Source organism: Xiphophorus couchianus, chromosome 1 (genome assembly GCF_001444195.1).
Source record: "Xiphophorus couchianus chromosome 1, X_couchianus-1.0, whole genome shotgun sequence".
Classification (NCBI taxonomy): Eukaryota; Metazoa; Chordata; class Actinopteri; order Cyprinodontiformes; family Poeciliidae; genus Xiphophorus; species Xiphophorus couchianus.
The window spans coordinates 8594520-8616954 of NC_040228.1; the positions used below are offsets into that span (position 1 = coordinate 8594520).

The following is a 22435-nucleotide window of genomic DNA, read 5'->3' on the forward strand; positions in this document are numbered from 1 at the left end:
AAGGAAGGACGGAGGGAGGAAGTAAAGGAGCAGGAGGCTTACAGGAGAGAGGAGTGGAAGATGCACCCTGTTGAGATGCACTGAGTGGTTCTGTCCACATAGGAACCGTCCATTAAGTAAACAGCAGCAGGGGGGCTACAAATAAACTCAGAGGATCTGACTGGGTCTTCCCCCTAGTTAAGTCCTGTGTTTCTCTGTCCGTCTCCCACGAGACCACTCGTCTCCATCAGCATGGTGACCTCTGACAGATTAGCTCGCTGTCAGATTTGCACTCCGCTTCACGGCTGACTCGCTATCAAAGTCGTTCCCTCGATTTCTCAGTTCTCTCAATCCGTCACATTCAATCCATTCTTTCTCATCTTTATTGGCGACATGGGGTGCTCTCTCTCTTTTCTCCTTCCCTCCGTCCCCCCGATCACAGTTACTTTACTTTTGTTTTTTAAACCGTCGTCATTTCCAGCTTCCCGTCTTACAAGTTTCCCCCGGTGGTTGAGTTTGTCATATGCAAGCTGCTGAACTCAAACACATCCAGTATGAGAATTTAAATTTCGATCATTACAGTGACTTAAAGGTTGACTTGGACTTGTCTCTGCAGTACTTGAGACTTAACCTAATTGTGAATGAATGCAGTGTTTTTGATTAGTTACAAGTCGTAAATCGCTAGAATTTATAGAAATAAAAGCCTCAAAACATCAGTTTGTGTGTAATTAATTAATACAACTTGTTTAATTTAGTGAGCTGAGTTCCTGAAACAAATGAACCAAAACTTAATTCACACCATACCTCTAAATTTAACAAGTAGAGCATGACAGAATTGCAAAAAAGTGAGGAGGACTAGGAAAAATGACTTGACATTATTGGTAAAATATTGTGAAAGTGGTCCTTTACATGTAGTATATACAAGTGCACGCCCACAAACACACACACAGTATGTTTGAGTGATGGACTGTTTACATTTGCATGCCCCCATATCTCTGCCAGTGTCTGTGTGTGTCACGTCTTGGTGGCTTCTCCGTGTCGGCGGACTGAAGCCACACATATGGGCTTTGACAGCTGATTGACAGAAGGACCACCAACATTCGTCATGGCAAGCCAAGCTGACGGCGTCAGGCTGTGAGGGGGCGTTTACACACTGTGCAGAAGTTAGGAAGGGTTTTAACTTTTCACAGAAATTTGCACAGAATGTCCAAAATGAATCAATAGTATAAAGAGACATCCGTCTGTTGTGTAATTGAAAGAACAGCAAGAAATGTACTTTCTGGTTTAGCAAGCAGATTGGAGAATTGAAGAAAGTGCTTTAAGTTAGTTTATAGCCAAGTTCTCTACACTTCAACCAGTGATTAATGCGTTATGCCATTAGTTCCAAATAAACATGATGCTAAAAACATAGATGGCTGTCACTCTGTGCCTGCTGTGATTCTGGATCATGGGTTCGCCTGTTTTATATGGAAGCAAATTAGATAAACTAAAACCTGAAAAATATAAGTAATTTAATGGTTCTGTTTAATGTGGCTGTTTCCGGTTTGTTCAGCGTGCATCAATGCTATGGTTGCCTAATCCCATTTTTTATTTTTATTTTTATTTAGATTAGAAAAAAACATCTGTAGGCACATCCAGCATGGTCTGTACATGTTTGGACAATTAGGTGTTCTCATTAGAAACCAGTTATATAAAGCAATAAAAACATAAAATCTGTGAGAAAGGATAATAAAAGTAAATGGTCCTTTTTGTTATGTTTTGATGCCCTTCACACTCCAGTTTAGAACGGCAAGAAAGTAACCCAAGACTTTTTAAAATATCTATCCACATCTGACGTTGTCAAAATTTTTGACATGTATTTATTTTCATATTCTTTCTCATCTACATGTTTTATTTAATTTTTTGGTAAACAAGGGATAACATGTTTGAGGTAGAGATACAGTATGCAGTGGTTTCAGAATTTATTGTCTACAATTGTGGAAAAAAACAACAGCAACAAATCATTAACATTTCTCTTATCACTGATTTAGTTAGTAGTTTACAAAAATCAATGCAACTTTAACTTTCTTTTCATAACTTCTCAAACCATGAATAAGTAAATAAACAATGGGCTTTAATACATTATAATATTTTCTAATCGAAAATGAAATGAAATAATCCATTTTATTTTTTTCATCAAGGGTTTCTGAAGAGAGCCTCAGCATGTACGGACTCAGGATGGTTTTTTTTCTATTCTTTCGATTCCTCCTTTATTTTTACATCGAAAAATTTCTTCTAGACTTCTCCTATCGCCTGCGTGGATTCATGTTTAAATGTCACCTCCTGTGCATGGTGTGTCTGTTTCGACATGAATCAAGCGAGTAGAAACATCCAAAAATAGCACGACATGAATGAATGTCGGTGCAGAGCAGTGAAAGACAGGCGCCACTTATCTGCTCAGCTTCTCTGTTCAGACACAGGCATAGTGAGGAAATTTGAACCAAAAAAAAAAAAAAACAACAAAAAAACCGCAAAGTGTGAATCAATGTTCTCTCAGTCTGTCACAATCCCAGGTTTTATGTCTACTTCCCATTCCCACACTCCCACGCAAACTCACCAACTGGGAGTTTCAGAAAAGCTGTAGCGGAACAAGTAACGGTATTATGAAGGAGGGAAAGCAAAAGAAAGATGGAAGATGAAAGAGAAAAGACGTTTGAATATGATGTGCGTCTGAGTCATTCACTCTTTTAACTCAATAATCAAGGTGAGTCATGTTTGTGTGCAGTGGGTTTCCTTTCACATCAGATGTGATTCTTTTTCCTTATTTTATAATGCAAAGCATAACGTAGGCTGCTGTACCAGGTCCACTTTTACACCAAATCAAACACAGCGCTCTCAGGCACATCTTTCAGCTCATGAGTCATTTTTCTTTATTCAGATAAGACGAATGTGTGAGAACATTTAAAAAAAAAAAAAAGAACAGGTCGACACGTTTTTTACTTTGATAGGAAGACATCAGAAACCTGGGAGAAAAACAAGGATTTACAGACCTTTTTTTTTTTTTTTCTGCCCACATATCCACACAATATTTTGGGATTTTGCCAACTTCTCCCAGCTTTTATTCAACTCCAATTAAATAAAAGGCCCAGAAAGTCAGACATTCTACCTTTCTGTCTATACAACACAGAGCCAAGCGCAACAACCTGAAGCGACTGACTCATGTCTCTTTTTAAAGAGACTTTTACTTACTTTAAGGGATCAAACATGTGGAGAAGCCATAAATCATGTAAATATCATCCCAAACTTACAGGGAGAAATTCTGTGCTGCAAATGGGGGAATTTGCGGGAAGCGTCTGCATGCAAACAATCACAACTCATGGTCTATTTTAAGACATTTCTTGGTTTCTGCTTTTGCTCACATTTGCACCTTCAGGCTTTTTTCAGTATGATACCTCATCCGTTCTGTGATGCATTAAAATTACAAAACAGTTACTTTTTTTTCAAATCTGCCATTGCCGTGATCTATGAAGACCTTTTTATTTGCTACCTTTGTTTAGTTTGGCTTATAAGCAGCTCAAGTGTGTGAAACATACTGGATGACTTAAATCAGCACCTTCGATGTCTTCTAAACTTGCACTTTTAATCATTTTGAATGACTCATTTAACTCAATTACTGGTTATATAATAAACATCTTTCACCCATCAAATTGATCAGTGGGTGATTCGGATGAAAATACACTCCGCACAACATTAACCCAACTCATTAAACAACTGCAGTTTTGCTACGTTTAGCAGACACGTTGGAAACAGCTACTGCGAACTTCCTTTTGCGTCATCTGCGACACGGAGGGCTCTGAGAAAATGTCAGCATGCGACACTGACAGACTGAGAACAGAGGAAAACAGCCAGACAAAGAATTGTTTTAGAGCCGTCAACATCGTGGCAAAGTTTGTATTGTTTTTTTTTTGTTTGTTTTTATAAGTTTTCCTTGACAGTCATGCTCAGAGACAGAGCTGGAGCTCAGCATGGGGCTTTTGGCATAGGTTTTTAACGTGGACAAATCCTTGCATGTCTTAATGTATCCACATCCAACTGTAGATTTAAAATCAAATTTAGGTCTTTGTATAGTCTCAGTTTTTTATATTAGGCCTGTTGATCAGTAGGACACAACGGTATGACAGGGGTATCAAGGATAGGGTCACGTTTGAGTGAAGTTTCATGAAAAGTGTAACTGAATTTCTTCCAACAGAAAATCATTCTGTAAATGATCGCCTCTTATTTAAAGCAGCATTTCAGGCTTGTTTTTGTTCCCTCACATATTTAGGAAATGCCCATCTTCTACCCCACTCCTTTGGGCTCCAACTTGCTCGGAGTCGTGCTGCGTTTCAGTGAGAGCATCTTGTTGGAATGTGTGAGCGGGCCCTTTAATCAGCCGCGGAGCCCAGGGAGGAAGCAGCACTCCTCTCTGACCCATTTAAAGGCAACATGGTGGAGAGAACCGAAAGTAGGACAGAAGAAAGGCAAACCTGTCAGTACGCAGGCGAACACACAGATAACACACGCATGCTTCATCAACTCTCTGGCGACTGGCTGCTTCTTTGCCCAAGATAATAATATTGATTTGTCTCCTTCTCCTCCCGTTTGGTTCTTCATATAAACCATGCTGCGCACTATCACATGCGAGAGATTGGAAACTAGTTCCATTTCTTCTGTCCATCTGTTCCTGCTGTGGATCTGGAAGAGGTGCAGCTTGACAGCCACCATGGAGGCAATTCAGCTTTCTCTTTAAAAAAACCCAAAAACATCACTACCTCTACCTGCAGGGATCTGTAATAATGGCAGACAAATGGGGAAAAAGTAGCTTCACAAACAAGTTTGTGACCAAAATGCTCTGATATCATTTATCTCCAATATGATGCCAAGACCAAATGCACCGTGTCTTAATCTCCAGATGAGTACTTGCCCACATCACTGAATTTTTCATAAGACTTCTGTGGTTTGTGGAGAACATCTCCAGAAAACTCACAACTATTTATAGAGAATGACCTCACCTGTACTCCTGAAAAATTCAGCAAGGCACATTTCGAAACGGTGTGTTCCCCTTCGAACCTCCACAGTTCCCCCACTGTGGCTACAAAGAAGGAGGCAAGCTCACTGTCCTCATTCTCACACTCCTGGTCTCATGTTATTGCTTTTTTTTCCTATATCTATCATTCTATTTAAACCATTCAACATGTTCTGAAAGCCCTTCTTTAAAGCTACGTCAACTAGTAATCAAATAGAGATGTATTAAAGTTGTTATTTTATAGTATTTTCAACTTTAAAGGATTCGTCTGGTGTGTTTAAAACAAGAAATAGCTGGAATCTAAGAAAATTGAAGTTTAAACAAACTCAGAAAAAGTAATCCTGAACACAAAATACCTTGGAAGCCCAACTGTCAGCACAGCTGAGAGCTTTGAATAGTAATAAAAAAAATACATTAGCTCATGGCACACTGGCTGGAATAAATCTCTAATGTCTCAGGGAGCTCAAATGCAGCACAACATGACCCGGCACTGTTCCTCCAGACTTTAATCTTAGGCCTAATTCCTGTTCCAAGTCAGTAAATGTTTTATGTTACCTCATTGTATGATTCCCTTTTATTCTTTAGGTACTTTTAATGCTTTTTTTCGCAGTAATTGCCGAAAAATCTCAGCGAAATAGTATCTTATTTTGTTCCAAGGTCCCATCACAAGCAGAGGTTGCGTCACTTCAGCCTTTTTTTAAAACTCCTCACAGCTTACCCAGACTTCAGTATTCAAGTTATGAGTGTAATTTATAACAGGCATCTGGTTGCAACAGAGGGCTGTATATAAACCAGTGCAGTTTGAGAGGAAAGAACTTTTGAGATTACTAAGAAAATGAATAAAAAAGCTACAAAGGCTGAGCTGTAACTCAGAGACAGAAACAAAAGGCACAAACATTTACGGAGACAGAAAAAAAGGAGAGAATGCAGAAAATGAGACGAAGACAAATGAGTGACAGCATCACTGGTTGCATCTCTAGTGAAGATGAGATTCATTCTTGGTTGGTTGGAATGGTAGAAGGTGTGTAAAGATCGAAAGGGAAAGGCAACAAAGACTCACAAGAGAAGAGAGAAAGAATTATAAAGAGAACAGATTCATACACACACATATCAGGCTGTGAAAAAAACTGTTAAATTTGTTCCAAACCAGCATGTATCCACACATCTTTAATCGTGTACAAATTGTCATAGCAATGAACCCGAGCACTCAGTATTCATCATCTGCAGGTATTTAAAGAGCTGTAACTGTGACTCAGGATCGCATGCAAAGCCAGGAGCAGATGTCACAGAAACTGGAGCGGAAGAAAACGCAAACGCTGCAAAAGTTTCAGAGTCTTAAGACCCAAAGCTTCAGAGCAAAGTTACTACAACTTTTCTTAGTGCCTTTAAACAGTTGCTCGCATAATTTACATAAGCAAGGGCACTTTAGGTTTCAATGACGCATCTGAACTGTTGTTCGAGCCAACACTTCCACATTTTTTTATGGGATTGAGATTAGAGACATTTTTTCAGTCGCTTGGTTGTTTTTTGGGATCATTGTCCATATTCAGCTTTTAAAAATCCACTAAAATTGCTGCTCACATGAACACACTGAATGTCTGCTGGGAAATAAATAAATAAATCTTCAGAGATCAGATAGCAGCATTATGATCTGAATGTGCCAAAATGTTTGGCTTCAGGTTAAAGCAACAGCACAGTAAAACAATAATCCCAGAAAATACTTTTAAACTACTTTTGGAAACTTTGATTAAGTTTTGTTTTGGATGGCCATTACCACAGACCTATTGAAAATTTACAAACTATACCTAGAAGTCAGACCTCTGACTGGGAACCCGCAAAATTCGAGACAGATTTATACCAGAAGCTTGTTGACAGCTACAAAGCAGGGTAAGAGGCTGTTTTGTTCACAGCCTGACTAGATGTAATGTAGGATAGACTTTGTCTGTTTGCTATTTGATAAAATGATGTGTTTCCACTACTTTTCCTATTAAAACGACAATTTAAGTGCACTGTTTCCATTATGACTGAACAACGAGTCTGTCATAATAAAAACTGTCCAAAATATTTTTGCTTCACCCTATGATGTCCCAAAGTGTCAGCAGTCAGAGATAATAAATTAAACATCACAAAGGTAGCAGAGTTTATGGGCACAAGCAGAAAACATTCTGTTTGTTCTTGTCTCATAATGGCATGAATAAATTTAAATGATCATTTGAACCCTTTCAAAACTAACACATCTAACGCAGTGAGAGGACAACAATAGTGAGAGGTTGAGGCAAGCAAATGGCCTCATTTTGCATAAAAGTTTACAATTTTCGTGCTCCTTTTGAAAAGTCACTTCACAAGACAAGGCAGCAAGACGTACAGAAAAAAGTTGGTTGTCTAAATGCATAATGCATGGCTTTATATATAAAAAAAAAGAAATAGAAGAGTGAGTGGGGTTTTGCTGAATAAGTTAAGAGTTCTGACAGAATAAGAGATGAGGGCAACGAGAGATTAAAATAAAAAAAGTAAAAAAAACGGGAGGCTCAAAGTGGACATAGCTTCCTGCACAGCAGAAAATCTAACAAGGAGCTGAGCAACAGAAACGTCGTTGAAACTGCAGACACTGAGGCTCAATGTACACTTATAGAAGGACCCTGTTTAGAAAAGTGACGGTTTTAAAGCCACCCGGGGAACTGTGAGTGATCGGGAGGAAAAGCAGATTTGATTGGATGGAAGGAACAGATGGAAAAGTTTAGGCTGGAAAGGAGGAGGAGGAGAGCAGGGCATGGTGAGCTGTTGTATTATTAATTTTCCTGGGATGTCATGAGGTGCAGCAGCGATGCATCTGTCCATTTGGAGTTCTTGTTGTTCCTTCAGCTGCTCCTCTCATCCTCTATTTTTAAACTTCTTCCTAAATATGGAAGCATGACTTCTTCCATCCCTGTTTGGTTTGTTTCAACCCCATGCTTGTTTGAAACTCAGACTTTTAAGATCAAAAATCCTTTTACTACAGACCCGGTGGTCTTTCTATTGATCTAAATTTGTCAAGGCTATTTACCGACTGTCCACATCGGACACGTTTGTGGACAAGTTGCAGCAGCAGCTGACGATATGATGGTATTGAGATTTTGGACCATTCAGACTCACAAACACCCAAAAGACAGGCAAACCTCTGTAGCCAATTGATGACTTTAACCTGTATCCAAATGGACATTGTTATGTAGCTAAAATGGCAAGTAAGAATACAGAATCATGTTCAATAAATTAGAATATAACTCCCGATGAGTCTCATTTGTCAGATTAAATGTACCTTTTGAAAAAAATATTCATTTCTGTTTTTAAAAATTATTATATGATGTTAGTATGTATGATGTGGTTTTAATTTTTGAGGCCTTCGCAGAACAGCTATTCTTTTCTTCTGAGATCAGGTTACACACAGTTGGAACTTTCATGCTCCAGTAACCTGTTCAGGCCTTTGGCTAAGTAGACTTTTATTTTTGGGATATTTCAGTAAAGAGGGCTGAAAACAAATGCGCACCAAACTTTTCAGATCTTGCTTGAATAAGCTCTAGATAACCACGTGTCATTTTTGTTGCGCTTCAAAATTTTGGAGCGCCTTTTGTCGGTTTATGATGTAAAAAACATAAAATCCGCTGAAGAATGTATTAAAGACATGGAAAGAAAGAGGAAGACATCAAGAACAGTGAATACTTCAAATTTAAACATTAAAATGAACAAAAGAAGGTAAAGGCTGAATCCCTTTTTCCTAAATGGTAATATCTGAGAGTGAGTTATCTGGGAAACTTCCATATAAATCCACCTGAGCACCAACAGAAAAGTTGAGTAAAAAAAAACAAAAAAAAACTGCAATAATATTGAATTTATATAAATGTAAAGTTAACGTCAGTAACTTCAGAGGCCATAATAGTGAAAGAGTCATGCAATCAAACGCAGGGTGGTGACTCATCTCTGTTGCAGAACCTAACAGCTTGTTGCTCAACCTTTGCTGACTTACTGCTCTAGTGAAAAAATGAGGTTGTAACATTTATAAAAGCTGAAATATGCTCATTGGAATAAAAACTAAAATTTGCATCTGTTTCAAACAAAATGGAAGCTGTTTTGTTTTTCCTTTTTTTGCAAGAACAGATATTAAATAAAGAAACTTTAAAAAAAAAAGTGCGCAAGTGAAATCCGATATAAAACCTTCCACAGACATGCAGGCACAGACTTGTATAAAACACACACAGACGTGTGGCTCAGGCACAATGCGACAGCTGCTCCTTTCTCTCTCTCTACTATTTTCAGATGCTGACCAGCGATTCTGCTGATCCGGCCGTGCAAACCGTAGTGACGCGCAGAAACACACACCGTGCAGAAACACCCACTCACCCAAACACACACTTGCCAAGTGAATTACATACATTACGCTCACACTTGAAACATTACAGCAGCCTTTACAAAGTCAAGTCACCTATAATTACACACACATGCTGGCTGATTGGTTGACACGAGAACCCGTGTGAGGAGGATTATTGTGACTTGGACATCAGAGGCTGATGGCGAGGCTGACAGTGTGTGTTTGTTTGGTAATCAGTGTGTGTGGGAGATATTTGTTCTGTGGCCGCGCTTTCCTGAATAAGACTTGGTCACCATATTCCAGAGGCTCTCATTAGCTTTTAATTGTTTGGTGTTGACTACATGTCAAGCAGTTCATGGTGCGTTATGCAGCTTCTGCCTTCTGTTGAAGTTTCTTTAATGCCGTTTCATCGCTCCATTACCTCGTTGCTTATGGAGAATCTATTTTCTGCTCGTCAGTTTGCAGATTGCTTTTCTAATTTTACACGTTGCGCCAGAGAACAGAGGAGATGCTGAGTGCAGATAATAGAGGATGATAACTGAAAACGTGGAAAATGAACTATACCATTGATCTGCCCTTGTAGACATTATGCCTACAGGAGAGCAAATGCTAAGACTTAGATTGTTTGGAATATGTCAAAGTATTTTTGCACTTAACTCAGTGGGAGTTCTTGCATACAGAATAGCCTGGGCCAGTCCCTTTACTCAATTAAAACACAAGAAACTATCTGAGCTTCTGAAGCAAGGATAACATAGTGCAGTGCCTCATGGAACAGAAGATCTTGTTTTAACTTCCCACTGACTGAGCATGCATAAAAGTGTTGGAAAAAGTGTTTAGCATGCAACTGAAACAAGTTACATATACTTTTAAAAACAGGTGCGTTGTCCCCTTTCAAATGCTGCCCTGGATGACTCTCAAGACAAAATTGACCGGTGTGATTTTAGGTCTGTCCCTAGTTCAAACTGAGATGAGATTTCATTGAGTTTGTCTGATTAGTTCAACTTCATTTTTGTGTGGGTTTCAGTGTCCAGCAGGTGGCACTTTTGGGCTCTAATATGGCAGTATCTCCTCCTTTTTTTTTTTTTTACCCCTCCAGGGAGTCTTTTGTGGGCTCTAGTGTCCCTTATATGAAAGTAGGCTGACAGGAAAGGGGGAAGCAAAGGGGAAGACATGCGGCAAACATCGCCGGGTCCGGGAGTCGAACCCGCGACGGCCGAGTCGAGGACTCAAGGCCTCCAAACGTGGGTCGCGCTATCCTGTTAGGGCGAACTCACTTGTGACGTCACCCCTGCGCGACAGCGATGGTCCCGCTACAAAACTGACAACAGTGAGCATTAGTGGGAAATACTGTGAAATATGTCTTTAAAGTGGCAGTGCGACCAAAGCACAACCATTGCTATGAAAAGACATTGGATTTGAATAATACTGTAAGATTAGCGGTATATAAATTTTGCAGATTGGTTCAGATCCGTGAGACACATAATGCTGCTAAATAGGCCACTTACCGCCACTGCAGGGAAGTATTAGGCTTAGTGCAAACGTGAGATTTTAACGAAAAATATTTGAAAACTTTGTTGAAGGTTGCAAATAATTTTAATTTTTTTCTGTTTTCTTATTTTGACGAATTTTTTTTTTCAGAGGGGAGACAGACTGTCTGGAGTCTCCTTTGTGTGTATTTGTTTCCTGGGCACGCTGTCAGCCATTTTCAAGTGAATTCAAATAAGCTAGTACAATAAAACAGTGTGTGAGTTGAGTTTTGTACGTTTTCAAAGTATTATTTTTACACCAAGATAGTTTGAATGTTTATTTAGAGGTGGATCTTCTGCGACTATTGCTGGAAGATTAATACAATAAGCCCACGACTGTTTATTGATTGTTTTTTTTTTTGTTTGTTTTTTTGCTCCTTTTTTCTGGTTTAGAACTCATGTATTTTATTTTGAAGAAAACCTTTGATACACCTGAACAGCTGTGATAAAAGAGAGACCATACCTGTGGCTTTTGAGTGAAATGTACCGTTTGGATGCTTGAAACGCATCTGTTTATGATTGCTTGCATTATTCCAACTGAATCCAGTTAAAATTCCAATCATACAGAGATATTCAATCAACTTTTGACCACAACAGACCAAAAAGATGTTTAACTGGAGAATTTTCAGTTTGATTCAGTCGCCGAGAACTAAGTACATCAAGACGAAAAGAAATGGCAGCTGTAGTTTGTAAAAAAAAGAAAAGAAAAAGTGAATACCTGAACATGCAGGGGGGAAACTGCGAACAGGGGGGCGAAGCTTTTAAATCAGTTCCTAAATGATTTCAGAGTAAGCAGAGAACTGATTCAGCATTTAAACAGCAGTCCGAATAACAAACAGTTTACCCGGATTAATCAGATTGTTTTGATGCAAAGTACACATTGCACTTAGTAGCTGCCCCCTGTGGACATTACACACCCTAACATTCACATCAAGAACACAATATGGCCCTATGCAGAATTATCACCAAGCAGAATGATTGTTCAAACCACATGCACCCTGCATATTAACTTTCACAGTCAATAATCCCTTCAGGTGCAGTTAAATACTAATAAATGCACACTCTGTGGCACAGAGATACTGGCAGGTGGCCCAGACGCACTTATACTAATAATTGTTCTGACAGCTGCAAAGGCCTGAATGACACACTATCCAGAGGAATAACCTCATTCACTAACATCTGCTTTATTTAGCAACTGTAGTTCAACAATGTAGAAGCACAATTTTAGCATTTAGTGCATTTGTGTTATCAGAAGGAAGCGGGGTTTTTTTTCATATTGGGGTAAGATTAAATATTTGACCACAGACTGAAGCAGAACATTTTTTTAATAGCAACTACTTCTTTCTTAATTTCTATTTATAAAACTTTAGGGAACCAAGGATTATTAATAACCTCAGTGTGGCCATGTTTATGACACCAGAGTTTTTCAGAAGCTCTGCTGTTTCTTCAAACACACTCTTCTTCAGACAGCAGAACAAAAACTAAGCAAAACATTTTGATCTGTTCAAGCAGAAGGTGAGGTGAAATGAACTCAAATTGACAAACTTAGTTTAGGTGAGTTAGTGATTAGTAAACTGTGATGGAAAGATTGACGTTCTTTTATAAACGAAAATGAAATGTAGACTTGACCAGGTTGGCTGTGTGCAGTTTTTTCCAAACTAAATGTTCATGTCTTTTACCCTTTTCTATTTATTATTTGTTTTAATATGTGCAAAAAAAATTGCAGAGTAACTGCTTCTATTTGTGGCTGAACTTGGGTTCACATTCAGACAAGATGTGTTTTTTTTTTACTTATTTGCTCAAGTGTGCTGACCAGATAATGTCCACAATGAAGCTAAAAGTGGGCCAGATGTGATTGACAAACGAGTCCACATGTCTGTCTTCTGATCCATGTCTCTGTATGTTATGGCTCAACTTTTTCTATCTTACGGTGCAGAAATAAATGAAGCCACATATTATATGAAGTGATTTGTCTGCTGTTTAAAGAATATCAAATACAGCCCTTTGCAAACATATCAATAAGCCAATGTGTCATAATCTACTGGTGCTGGTGTTTGCTTTCTGAGTTCTTGGTTATTGTCCTGTTGTGTTTTCCCAAAACATTCCTGTGTTCTTTAATGTGGCTTGGCCATGTTATTTTTTTCATAGCTCCATGATTTCTCCAGTGTTCGGCTTGTTCTCTTTTGTGTTTAGTTCTCTTTGTGGTTTCTATGTTCCTTAGTTTCCCTGCTCAGCACTCTCCTCTAACGGCTGTTTTAAATCCCCCTAATTAAATCACCTGCATTCAAGGCCATTCACCACACTTCTGTCAGTATAGTAGCTCACTGGTTTTCAATGTTCTGAACTGGTTCTTTCCATTATGCTATGCACTCTATGTCCAGCTCACCTCATATCCCTTGAATTTTCCTTGTTATGAATAAAGTACTATCTTATCTCATCTTATCTTATCTTCCCATCAACTATGATCAACGTCTCTGTCTTGCTGAAGGGAAACATTTCCACTGCATGACACTGCCATCATCACATTTCACCATATTATTTTTCTACACCAGTCTGATCTGAATAGAGTATCTTTTGTTAGGCAATATTTTGTTCATTTTATAAAATACCAATACAATGTATGTACTTTAGTGCTTATAAAATGAAAATAATACGCATATGTTGAGGTCTACGTGTAAGAGGCCTGTGTAAAGGCACTTTACATGTCAGAGGTGTGTATTAGGTGTGTAACTGTGAACTAAGTAAAGATGTCCAGATATAATAAGACGACTTAGGAGTCATAACGGTTTTATTTTCAGTGCCTGTTTTAACACCATGGGCAGAGTTAAAAGGAGTGCGAATGCAGTGGCTCTATGAGATCATCCTTTTTTTGTTTGCAGCTTTTCTTTCCACTCTTTGCTTCACTCTATTTTTTGATCCTCTTTCCCTCTACTGTTCCACTTACTGTCTTTTGTATGACTGTGTGAGAAGAGTGCATCGGTGCCCATCTTCCCTCTGGACTCGAGTTTGCGCGTGATTCAGCTTTACATGTCTGGTTTCCTCTCAGCCTTGGCTCTGTTCTCTTTCCATCTGTTTCCATCTCTGCTTCGCTTGTCATCCTTCTTTAACATTACCTTTTTGTTTTATTCCTCTCTATGCTTCTGTAAACCTCTCTCTCTCCCTTAAGATGGTCTAGCTCTCCTAATTGTCCAACCTGTCAAGTTCTTCTTCCATCCTTGGATGTCTACTATTAGACTTTTTTGTTTCTTTACGAGTGTCTTCAACAGTCACAGAGAAAGTCAGTAATAATTATTCTGTATTTTCATGTTTGTCTGTTTGCAAATCCAAATTTACTGAATCTTGAAAACAAGAAGAAAAAAAATCCTGTAGACAAAGCAGAAAGCCTGTATGTGGCGTTATCAACTTAATCAACTCAATTTGTTCAAGAAATCTCTTGAACATATTCTCCTGTCGATGCCTAATCTTAATCCTTCAACCTGTCTTGGAAGTTGGACGTGGTTGGCTGGGAATTACATCACAACCAAGTTGTAATCATTCTAATGGCAACTTGGAAAACCATGCATCTGCTTTTCAATGCTCTCTTAATCCTTTCAACGTTGGTTGTGGTGTGTGGGGGGGGGGGTGGTTGTGTGTATGTGTGTGTGTGTTGGGGGGAGAGGTGAGGTAGGGCGTACCTATGACAGATTGCCAGTCCATCACAGAGCAACAGTGACTCTCCTGAATGCATCTCGAAATAAGCTAACATGGTTTAGCTAACAGTGCTAACATCATGCAGCCTCCACTGTAAAACCAGATTTGGTTAGATTTTTAATTTCTATTCACTAGATAATCTGGAAGAGAACTGAAATACAATATAATTCAGGAACTGTCCACACTAGTGTATGATTTTGCCACACCAAATCATTTTCAATGTGGACAGTAAATCCATTTCAGAGTTCATTTTAAAATATAAGCACTCACACACTGTGAATCAGACACCAGCATGTCCATATATAGTCTTTTAATTAAATATTCATTTTCTTATTCTCTTCTTCAGAGTCAAGATGTGTTAGTTGTTTCTTTTTCTTAATTCATAACTTACAACTAAAGAAGATCAACGATTTGGATCATTTAATAAGTTCAAAACCCAGATGGTTCAAAAACATTTTCCACAGGTTTTAGATTGGCATTGGTGCTTTTTTTTTATTATCTCACGTATCTTCTTATGTTTTTTGTTATCTTTCATAAATATTCTAATCCAAGATTTTTGATAATTAGTTTGCAACAAATAATAATATATTCTTTATTCTTGTATTTGATCTTGTCCAACATTTTTTTTTTACTGTAATAACCTTTTTCATTCTGTGGCCAGCCAGGAAATCAGTAGCTTCTTTCAAAATTGTGTTTTATTTTAATGTGGAGTTAATGTTGTGGTGTTAAAGCTCCATTTTACTGTAATAGTCAATATATATACGTATATGTATCAATTTACTGTATACAGAGTCATTTAAATACCAAATGTTGGGTAGTTCCAACTTTGGTATTTATAGTTTTGTGTCTTTTTTTTTTACCAACAGAATTGAAGATGTGATGACATGTTCACTGTTTTATTCAAACCATTCCGTGTTGTAAACGGAATAAAACTGGGATTAGGATTTCAAATTAAAAGACACTTACTGTTTGCAACATGCATTCTACAGTCTTATTCAAACATTCACATTGGGTTTCAAAATCCATTCCACCATGCCCATTTTTTAACACCATGAGAAACTATAGGAATTTATATAGCCAAAAACACGATGCAATCTGGAGTCACAAAAACACAGATTTCATACCTAATGACTTCCTAAATGTGAATATCGCTATTTGGCCAGAAGGTTAACCTTTAGTGGCTTATTAAGGGGGCAACACTAAATGATGAGTAATAATTATACTGTATGTGTTTTTCTTATTACATAAAATCAGCTGCAACGTACCAAGGCCACAATCCTGACCCACATTTACACACTCATCATCCCATTAAGTCATGCTCTGAGTTTTGGAACTATGACAGATTCTCTCGGTCTAAATAACATTTTGAACAATATTTGCTCTTCATGTGTGTTTGCATGTGTGTATGTTAGTGTCCTTTGCGCACTTACAAAGGCGGCTATATTTAACCCATTATGTCAGAGTCCACCCAGCGGCAATTCCAGTATTTTACACTATAGAAATACTAGCAATTGTACTTTATCAGGGCCCTGAAGGCAAAAATAAATATAAGTTGTTTTAATTAGTCTGCTAGACTAACCCACTGACAAATCTGTGATGCTTTACATTTTTCACAGATTTTTCTTTTTCCGTCCACCCTGGCATTCAGTTTCAGGCTTTTTCCTAAGCAGACAATTCTTCGCTTCCATTTGTCATCAGCCCTTCAGTTTTGTCCCTGGCAACACCCTAATACGCTATTCGTCTTCCTGTCTTTCATTTTCCACCGCTGTCTCTTCTCCTTTCCACTCCAACACTGCATTTGGATCGATAAAGGGGAGGTGATGGAGCGCTGGACCTTTATACTCCTTTCATTGTTCCATGAGCAGGAGCACTTTGGAGGGAACAAAGAAAGTACGGGTGGATAGGATGTCTGTGTTTTCTGACTATGCTTTTCTTGGACTGTTCATTCTTTCTTTACTAAAAATATGTTCACTGCCTTCTTCACGCCATGTCTATCATAGATAGACATGGTAATATTGGACATTTCTGTATTCTTTTCTGAAGATTTGTCATTGTTTATTTTGAACTAGAAAAAAATCTAACTCAATGTTGATTCTCTCTCACTATGTGGAAGGTTTGTGACAATATGAATGCAACACAACTACAAAATAGAACAAAAAATGACACTTTTTCTTTATCCATACATTTGACTAAATATGCCTTGCAGAGAAACATGTTTTTGCCAACAGAGGTCGTCTGCATGCTGGACAAGTTCACAAAAGGTAAATATGGAACAAATACAGAACAAAACAACTATATACCAAAAATATGGTTCTGGACCATAACTTTTTCAGCAAAGTGACAAAACGTACCATATCTGTTGGACTGGATCACACGGAGAAGACATTCCTCACATGTGCCGTGTCCAGATTAATTGGTGGAACACAGAGATCAGGACAAGGCTGCAGTCGGTAGAACTGTACCGACCAAATTTGAGATGAGATGGACTCCACATTGATTTTCTTTTTCGGTACAAGTGATATAAAGACAGTTATTCATGGACTGAAATGATTGTTGAGACTCTTTTGTTGCTGTAACCTTCTTGCTTAATTTGCTTTCTAGCCACGTGTGCTTCACTGGTATGGTAGTAAAACTATTTTAATGTTTTGCTAAAAGCTTGAAAAGTGGATTCTGATGAGTTTGGGGAACCACTGGTACAATTTTCTCAAAGCATTTGTTTGTGATGCTTGAAAAAAATTGTCAGCATTTTGGTGTGAACAAAACATTATGTTAATCAAACATATTAGCAAGAAAATGTATCTCTTGGTTAAATTAAATTGATTTAGTTACTGTAGGAGCTATTAAAAGAAAAATCAATATTGTACATTTCTGAAATGAGCTTCATTCCTTAAATAGATTCAAATAACTCACAGTTAACATAGAGGGTGAAGGAATGAATGTGTAAAACAGCCATTTAAATAAATAGAATAAAGATCAGGGGAAATGCACTTCAATAAGCAACACAGCACCAAGTAACAGAAGAAAATATAACAGATCAGAACAAAAGGACAGACAAGAGGTTTGGGTCTTGTTGCATGTAAGTCCAACAGGAGAATGAGTAGCATGTTGCAAACAATATTGATTTGTCTGGGAAGAGTTAACTGGGGATTTGTACGTTCTGATTTGACTCTTTAATATAAGCAACAATTCAGCGTATATCAGTGTGTAAGAGATGAAGGCACGAGGGCGTTTCTTCTTACCTCTACTAGATGCGGTGTTGGATTGAAGCCACACAGGTTGCACACTTGGCTTTGACATTGTGTACAGGTGTTGTAGTTGGGTGTGTCGGTGCTGCCGATGTTCAGCTCTGTTTTACAGAGAGGACAGTTCACCTTGGGCTTCTCGGCTTCTGGAGCAGTCACGGGCGCTGACACTGGTTCCTGTTTTTGCAACACTTTCTGCTGGGGAATAGGCATCTGCTGTCCTTGCTGCTCTTTTTGACGCTGAGTAAGTGGCTGCTGTGGCGGCATTTGTTGTTTTTGGAGTCCAGCCTGCTGCTGTTGCTTTTGGGTTGGCCCTTGAGGTCCACCGATGGTGCCTCCTGTTGGAGCGGGTGCATGAGGACCGCCCGTTTGACTTGGTGCTTGAGGTCCCCCCATTTGGGTTGGTGGATATGGTCCTCCCATTTGGCTTGGTCCACTCAAACCTCCCCCTTGACTTGTTGCCTGTGGAGCCCCAATTTGGCTTGGGGCTTGAGGACCCCCCATGCTGAAAGGCTTAGTGCTGCTGGTCCCTTGTTGTCTGTTATCGGGAGTTGCATTGCTGAACACCACCTTACCTCGCGCAGGGCTTGGCTGTGTTGAGGCTGTGGGTAGAGGATCAACGTTGATCAGGGTACTAGCCTGATTGAGCAGCGATGCCCCAAAGCCAAACAGTTTGGTCAGACCATCCTGGGCAGGGGCCTGACTCTGAGGTCGGTGGGCTGGGGAAGATCCAGCACTTCTCGTCTGATCATGGTGACGTGTCATAGGTTGATGCATCGGAGAACCTCGACCCAAATCTGGCTGGGAGGGTGCCTTAGTCAACCCAGGCAGAGGTACAGCACCTGGGTGGGGAATTCGAGGACCTCCTTGTTGGCCAGGGCTACCTGTCGGACCTCCAGCCCCTCCTTGAGCTCCAACACCTCTCTGGGAGTACAGGTCAGACCTCAGGCCCTGCTGAGAGGGTGTTGTCTTAGACTGGGGGCCACCAAGGCCTGGATGTGTCTGAGGCTGCATCTGGGGTCCTGGTTGTGATGGAGGGTAAGGCTGAGGCTGGGACTGGGGATACTGTTGGGACTGAGAATATGGCTGGGATTGGGAATACGGTTGAACCTGGGAATATGGCTGGGACTGGGAATATGGCTGGGACTGGGAAAATGGCTGGGACTGGGAATATGGCTGGGACTGGGAATACGGCTGGGACTGGGAATATGGCTGGGACTGGGAATAAGGCTGGGACTGGGAGTGCGGTTGAGACTGGGAGTAGGGATTAGTTTGGCCATAAGGCTGGGAATGAGGTTGTTGTTGTTGCTGTTGAGTCGACTGACTCTGTGCCAGAGGTTTGGGCTGTGCAGCAGCAGCCGGTTGTGTTGGCTGTGGAACGGGCTGCTGTGGCTGGACGATGGGCTTGGCTTGGTGGGACGGAGAGTGAATTTGCTGTTGGCTCTTTGAGCGAGGTGTGGTCATATCAATGCCAAGAGCTCGCTGCATCTGACAATTCAGACATAGCCATTCCTGGACCTGCAGCCAGAAGACAAAACGGTGAAATGTTACAATAACTGATAAAAGCCCCAATTTTCACCTTGGTTTTCGATCTTTTCGACGGACACACAGCACATGCAGCTCATGTAATAGTTCTTATAAACAGTTTGTGGTCAAGGTTAGGAAAACAGTAATTGAGTCCAGCTGAAGATTTATTTCTGCAGCTGAAGTATGGAAACCACTTCTATGATTTATTGTTATTCCCTATTCAAGTTGATTGCCATTGATTCCTGCACCTTAAACGCTCTTGCTGACTTAGGCAGGATGTGCCTTATCATTTTGTGCGTACATCTAAACTTTAGGTGATGGAGAAAGAATACACGTGAAAGCAACAAAAAGATTGGAGTCACTCTCTCTGTGCATTGACGAACTTATAGAAGCATTTTCAGAAATCAACCTTAAAAACAAGCTGGAGATTAAGCAAACACAAATCAAAAGCAAGGATAAAAATCTTGCTGAGCTGAAGCTACAACTCTTCATTTACATCTGTACTTACACATACTTTAGGTATCCACACCCAGAACCAGAATGACACACATACAGATGCATAAAGAGACACCCAAAGTCAAATTTTATGAATACACAACGGCTCTCAGTGAACACCATGATAGCGTCACCCCTCGTCTTCTCGTCCTCTTCTCTATCTTACCTTTCTTTCTTCAGATGAGAACTGACAATTCCCTGTGTCCGGACCTTGCCCCGTCTAATTCATCCCGGTTTAGGAAATTACCCGGCTCCTGACTCCACAGCTTCAACCTGCTCGTGTCCTCAATCTGTCCTGTTGAAGCTACGCATCCACTGCAACACAACTGCCCCGAATACTGCTATTTTAGCTCCTCTGCAAAGCTAGTAAATCTCTGCACGTTTCATGTCTGGCTCCCATCCCCTTTTTTTCCCATAGTGCACTGCGGAAATGGACTGTATTACCCCGCCTGCCATCTAATAACCCACCCCCAAAATGAGCACCCAGACGTGCACAAATTGTCATTCTTGGCATGGGGCTACAGAAGACAAGCTGATTACTTCTGAAGGAAAATGCTTCCATCAGTCACTGTGCTCTCCCAGCCTGCTTTGCTGCATGGCATTCCTGCCTTGAAAGCATCACTGATCCCATTTTCTGTAAACTCAGCAGCTACAACCATTGCTACAGCCCGACATCCCGCTTTCCTGTTTAACATATTCTCTCTGTAGCTGTCCCTCCTGTTATCCTTCCCCATCAACCCCTTGTTTGCTCCTCTTCTTCAGATCCCTGTTTCTCATTGCCTTCCTTGTTTAGGCATTTTATTTTCTGCCCGGACTCAAATAAGGTTGAAAATGTAGGTCTTAGCGTCTTTAATGGCTTCAGTGGAAGGAGGTTTGGAAGCAGTTATTGCCATGGAGGCTCTTCCTGTGTCGTTCCACCATAATTTAATCTGGTAAAGATGGCAAGAAGGGAATGGAGACAAGTAGACAGTGAGAAAAAAGAAAAGGGGGGGAGAGATGATTTTAATGAGTCCCTCTCTTCCCTTCTGCTTTATAAACCTCATCACAAGAGACACTTGAAGAAGTGAGGGAAATACTGAGTGATGGGAAGAGGGATGGAGATGGAGAGAGCAAACGGCAAAGAGTCAGCAGTTTTTAAATCCAAGCAACTCCTCACTTCTCAACGCATTAGGCTTAATCAACTGCACAGTGGTGCAGAATACCCACTTTTGCTTATGTGGATAAAGCTGGTGATTTGCTACATATCCGATTGCTCTTTGTAACAGGTGGAAAAATGCAAAAGGGGCATTAGCGTCGATATCACTGAAATGATCCCTGGGAGTCCCTGACTTGGACATTTTTGCATGTTTTCCTGCTTAAAAACAATGAATTCAAACAGGGTTCATTATGTTTCTGAGTCTAATATGTAATATCTACAACCATGAGACTGATCAGAATTGTTTTGATTTGACCAAGAGTCAAAATGTGTCATATTTCAAAACTATCAACACGTGGGAATGACAAAACCTAGAAACAATGCACAATTCAATTTAATTCTAAGTTATAGAAGAGTTTTCCAGAAAAAATATGTTTAGTTAAATTATCTATGAAAATACTGTTCTTTGACTATTTCTCATTGTACATATTTTTTTTTTTCTGCTGTAAATTCATTTGTTGTGTAAATATTTAAAGTCAGACCAACCTAAGACGACATTATGGGTAAAAAGCAGATTTCAGATGACAAATTGTTTTAAAGAAAAAAGCTACCGAGGCCTAAACATAGCCAATCCAGTCTTGAATACTACCTCATCTCTAGAATGCAGAAAGTTCTTTACTAGAGCCTGTCTGATAGGATGAAGCATGAGAAATGGTCTCGCATTGTGGCCAATGTCTTGAGTTGTTTTGGTCTTTCTGTTGCCAAAACCACACAAAAGGCATCTCTGACAGTCACCACCAAATCAAATCAGCAAATCAAAAACCTTTAGAGAAGGCTGGAGTTAAATCACATCGAGATGCTGTGGTGAGACCTAAACCTGTGGCTGAGTTAAAACAATTCTACTAAGATGAGTCGGTGAAAATTCATCAGCAGCATGAATACGTATGAAAAGCAAATACAAATTGGCAAATGGGCAAACTGACCTGGATACTTATTGTCAGTTATCGCAAACAACTGATGTTAATTGTGAAAAGTTAAGAAGAAATTCCACTGCCAGCTCTGCAGGGCTTAAAAGTTGATTCAAGGAAATGTGTGAAAAGTGTCCTTTTCTCTAGCTGACTTTGCATTTAGATTTTTTATGGTTTAATGATGACGGGTTTGTCAATTTTCATCCATTGTACCAAAGTTCAGTGGTTGAAAATTATCCATAGCGACTGAGATTAATAATACGGAAAGCAGCAGAAATACCTTTAATTTCTACATACGTATAGAGGACACGTGCTGAGCTACACTGGAGTTGCAGAAAGAATCAAATATTTCCAAAAGCCCCCAGATTAATATCCTGTGGCAGGTTTAAGTTTCTAGAGGCATGCGAGCATTATATGTTGAAGGTAAACCTTTAATATCAAAATTTCATGTTTATTCCCAGTAACTCCCATCCTAAGTTTCCAACTT

The 22435-nt window shown here is 39.6% G+C and overlaps 1 protein-coding gene across 6 annotated transcripts in view; it reads right to left on the bottom strand.

Annotated features, from left to right (window-relative positions):
- Positions 1-22435, bottom strand: part of bsna (bassoon presynaptic cytomatrix protein a) — a 103992-nt gene that overhangs the window by 59350 nt on the left and 22207 nt on the right. For all 6 annotated transcript variants that reach the window (XR_003595935.1, XR_003595934.1, XR_003595932.1 and 3 more), the window contains exon 2: positions 17821-19341. Coding sequence is in view for 1 of the 6 variants with exons in the window: in XM_028020875.1 (XP_027876676.1) it covers positions 17821-19341 (1521 nt within the window). In the remaining 5 variants the exon portion in view is untranslated. The remainder of the gene's footprint in view (positions 1-17820; positions 19342-22435) is intronic.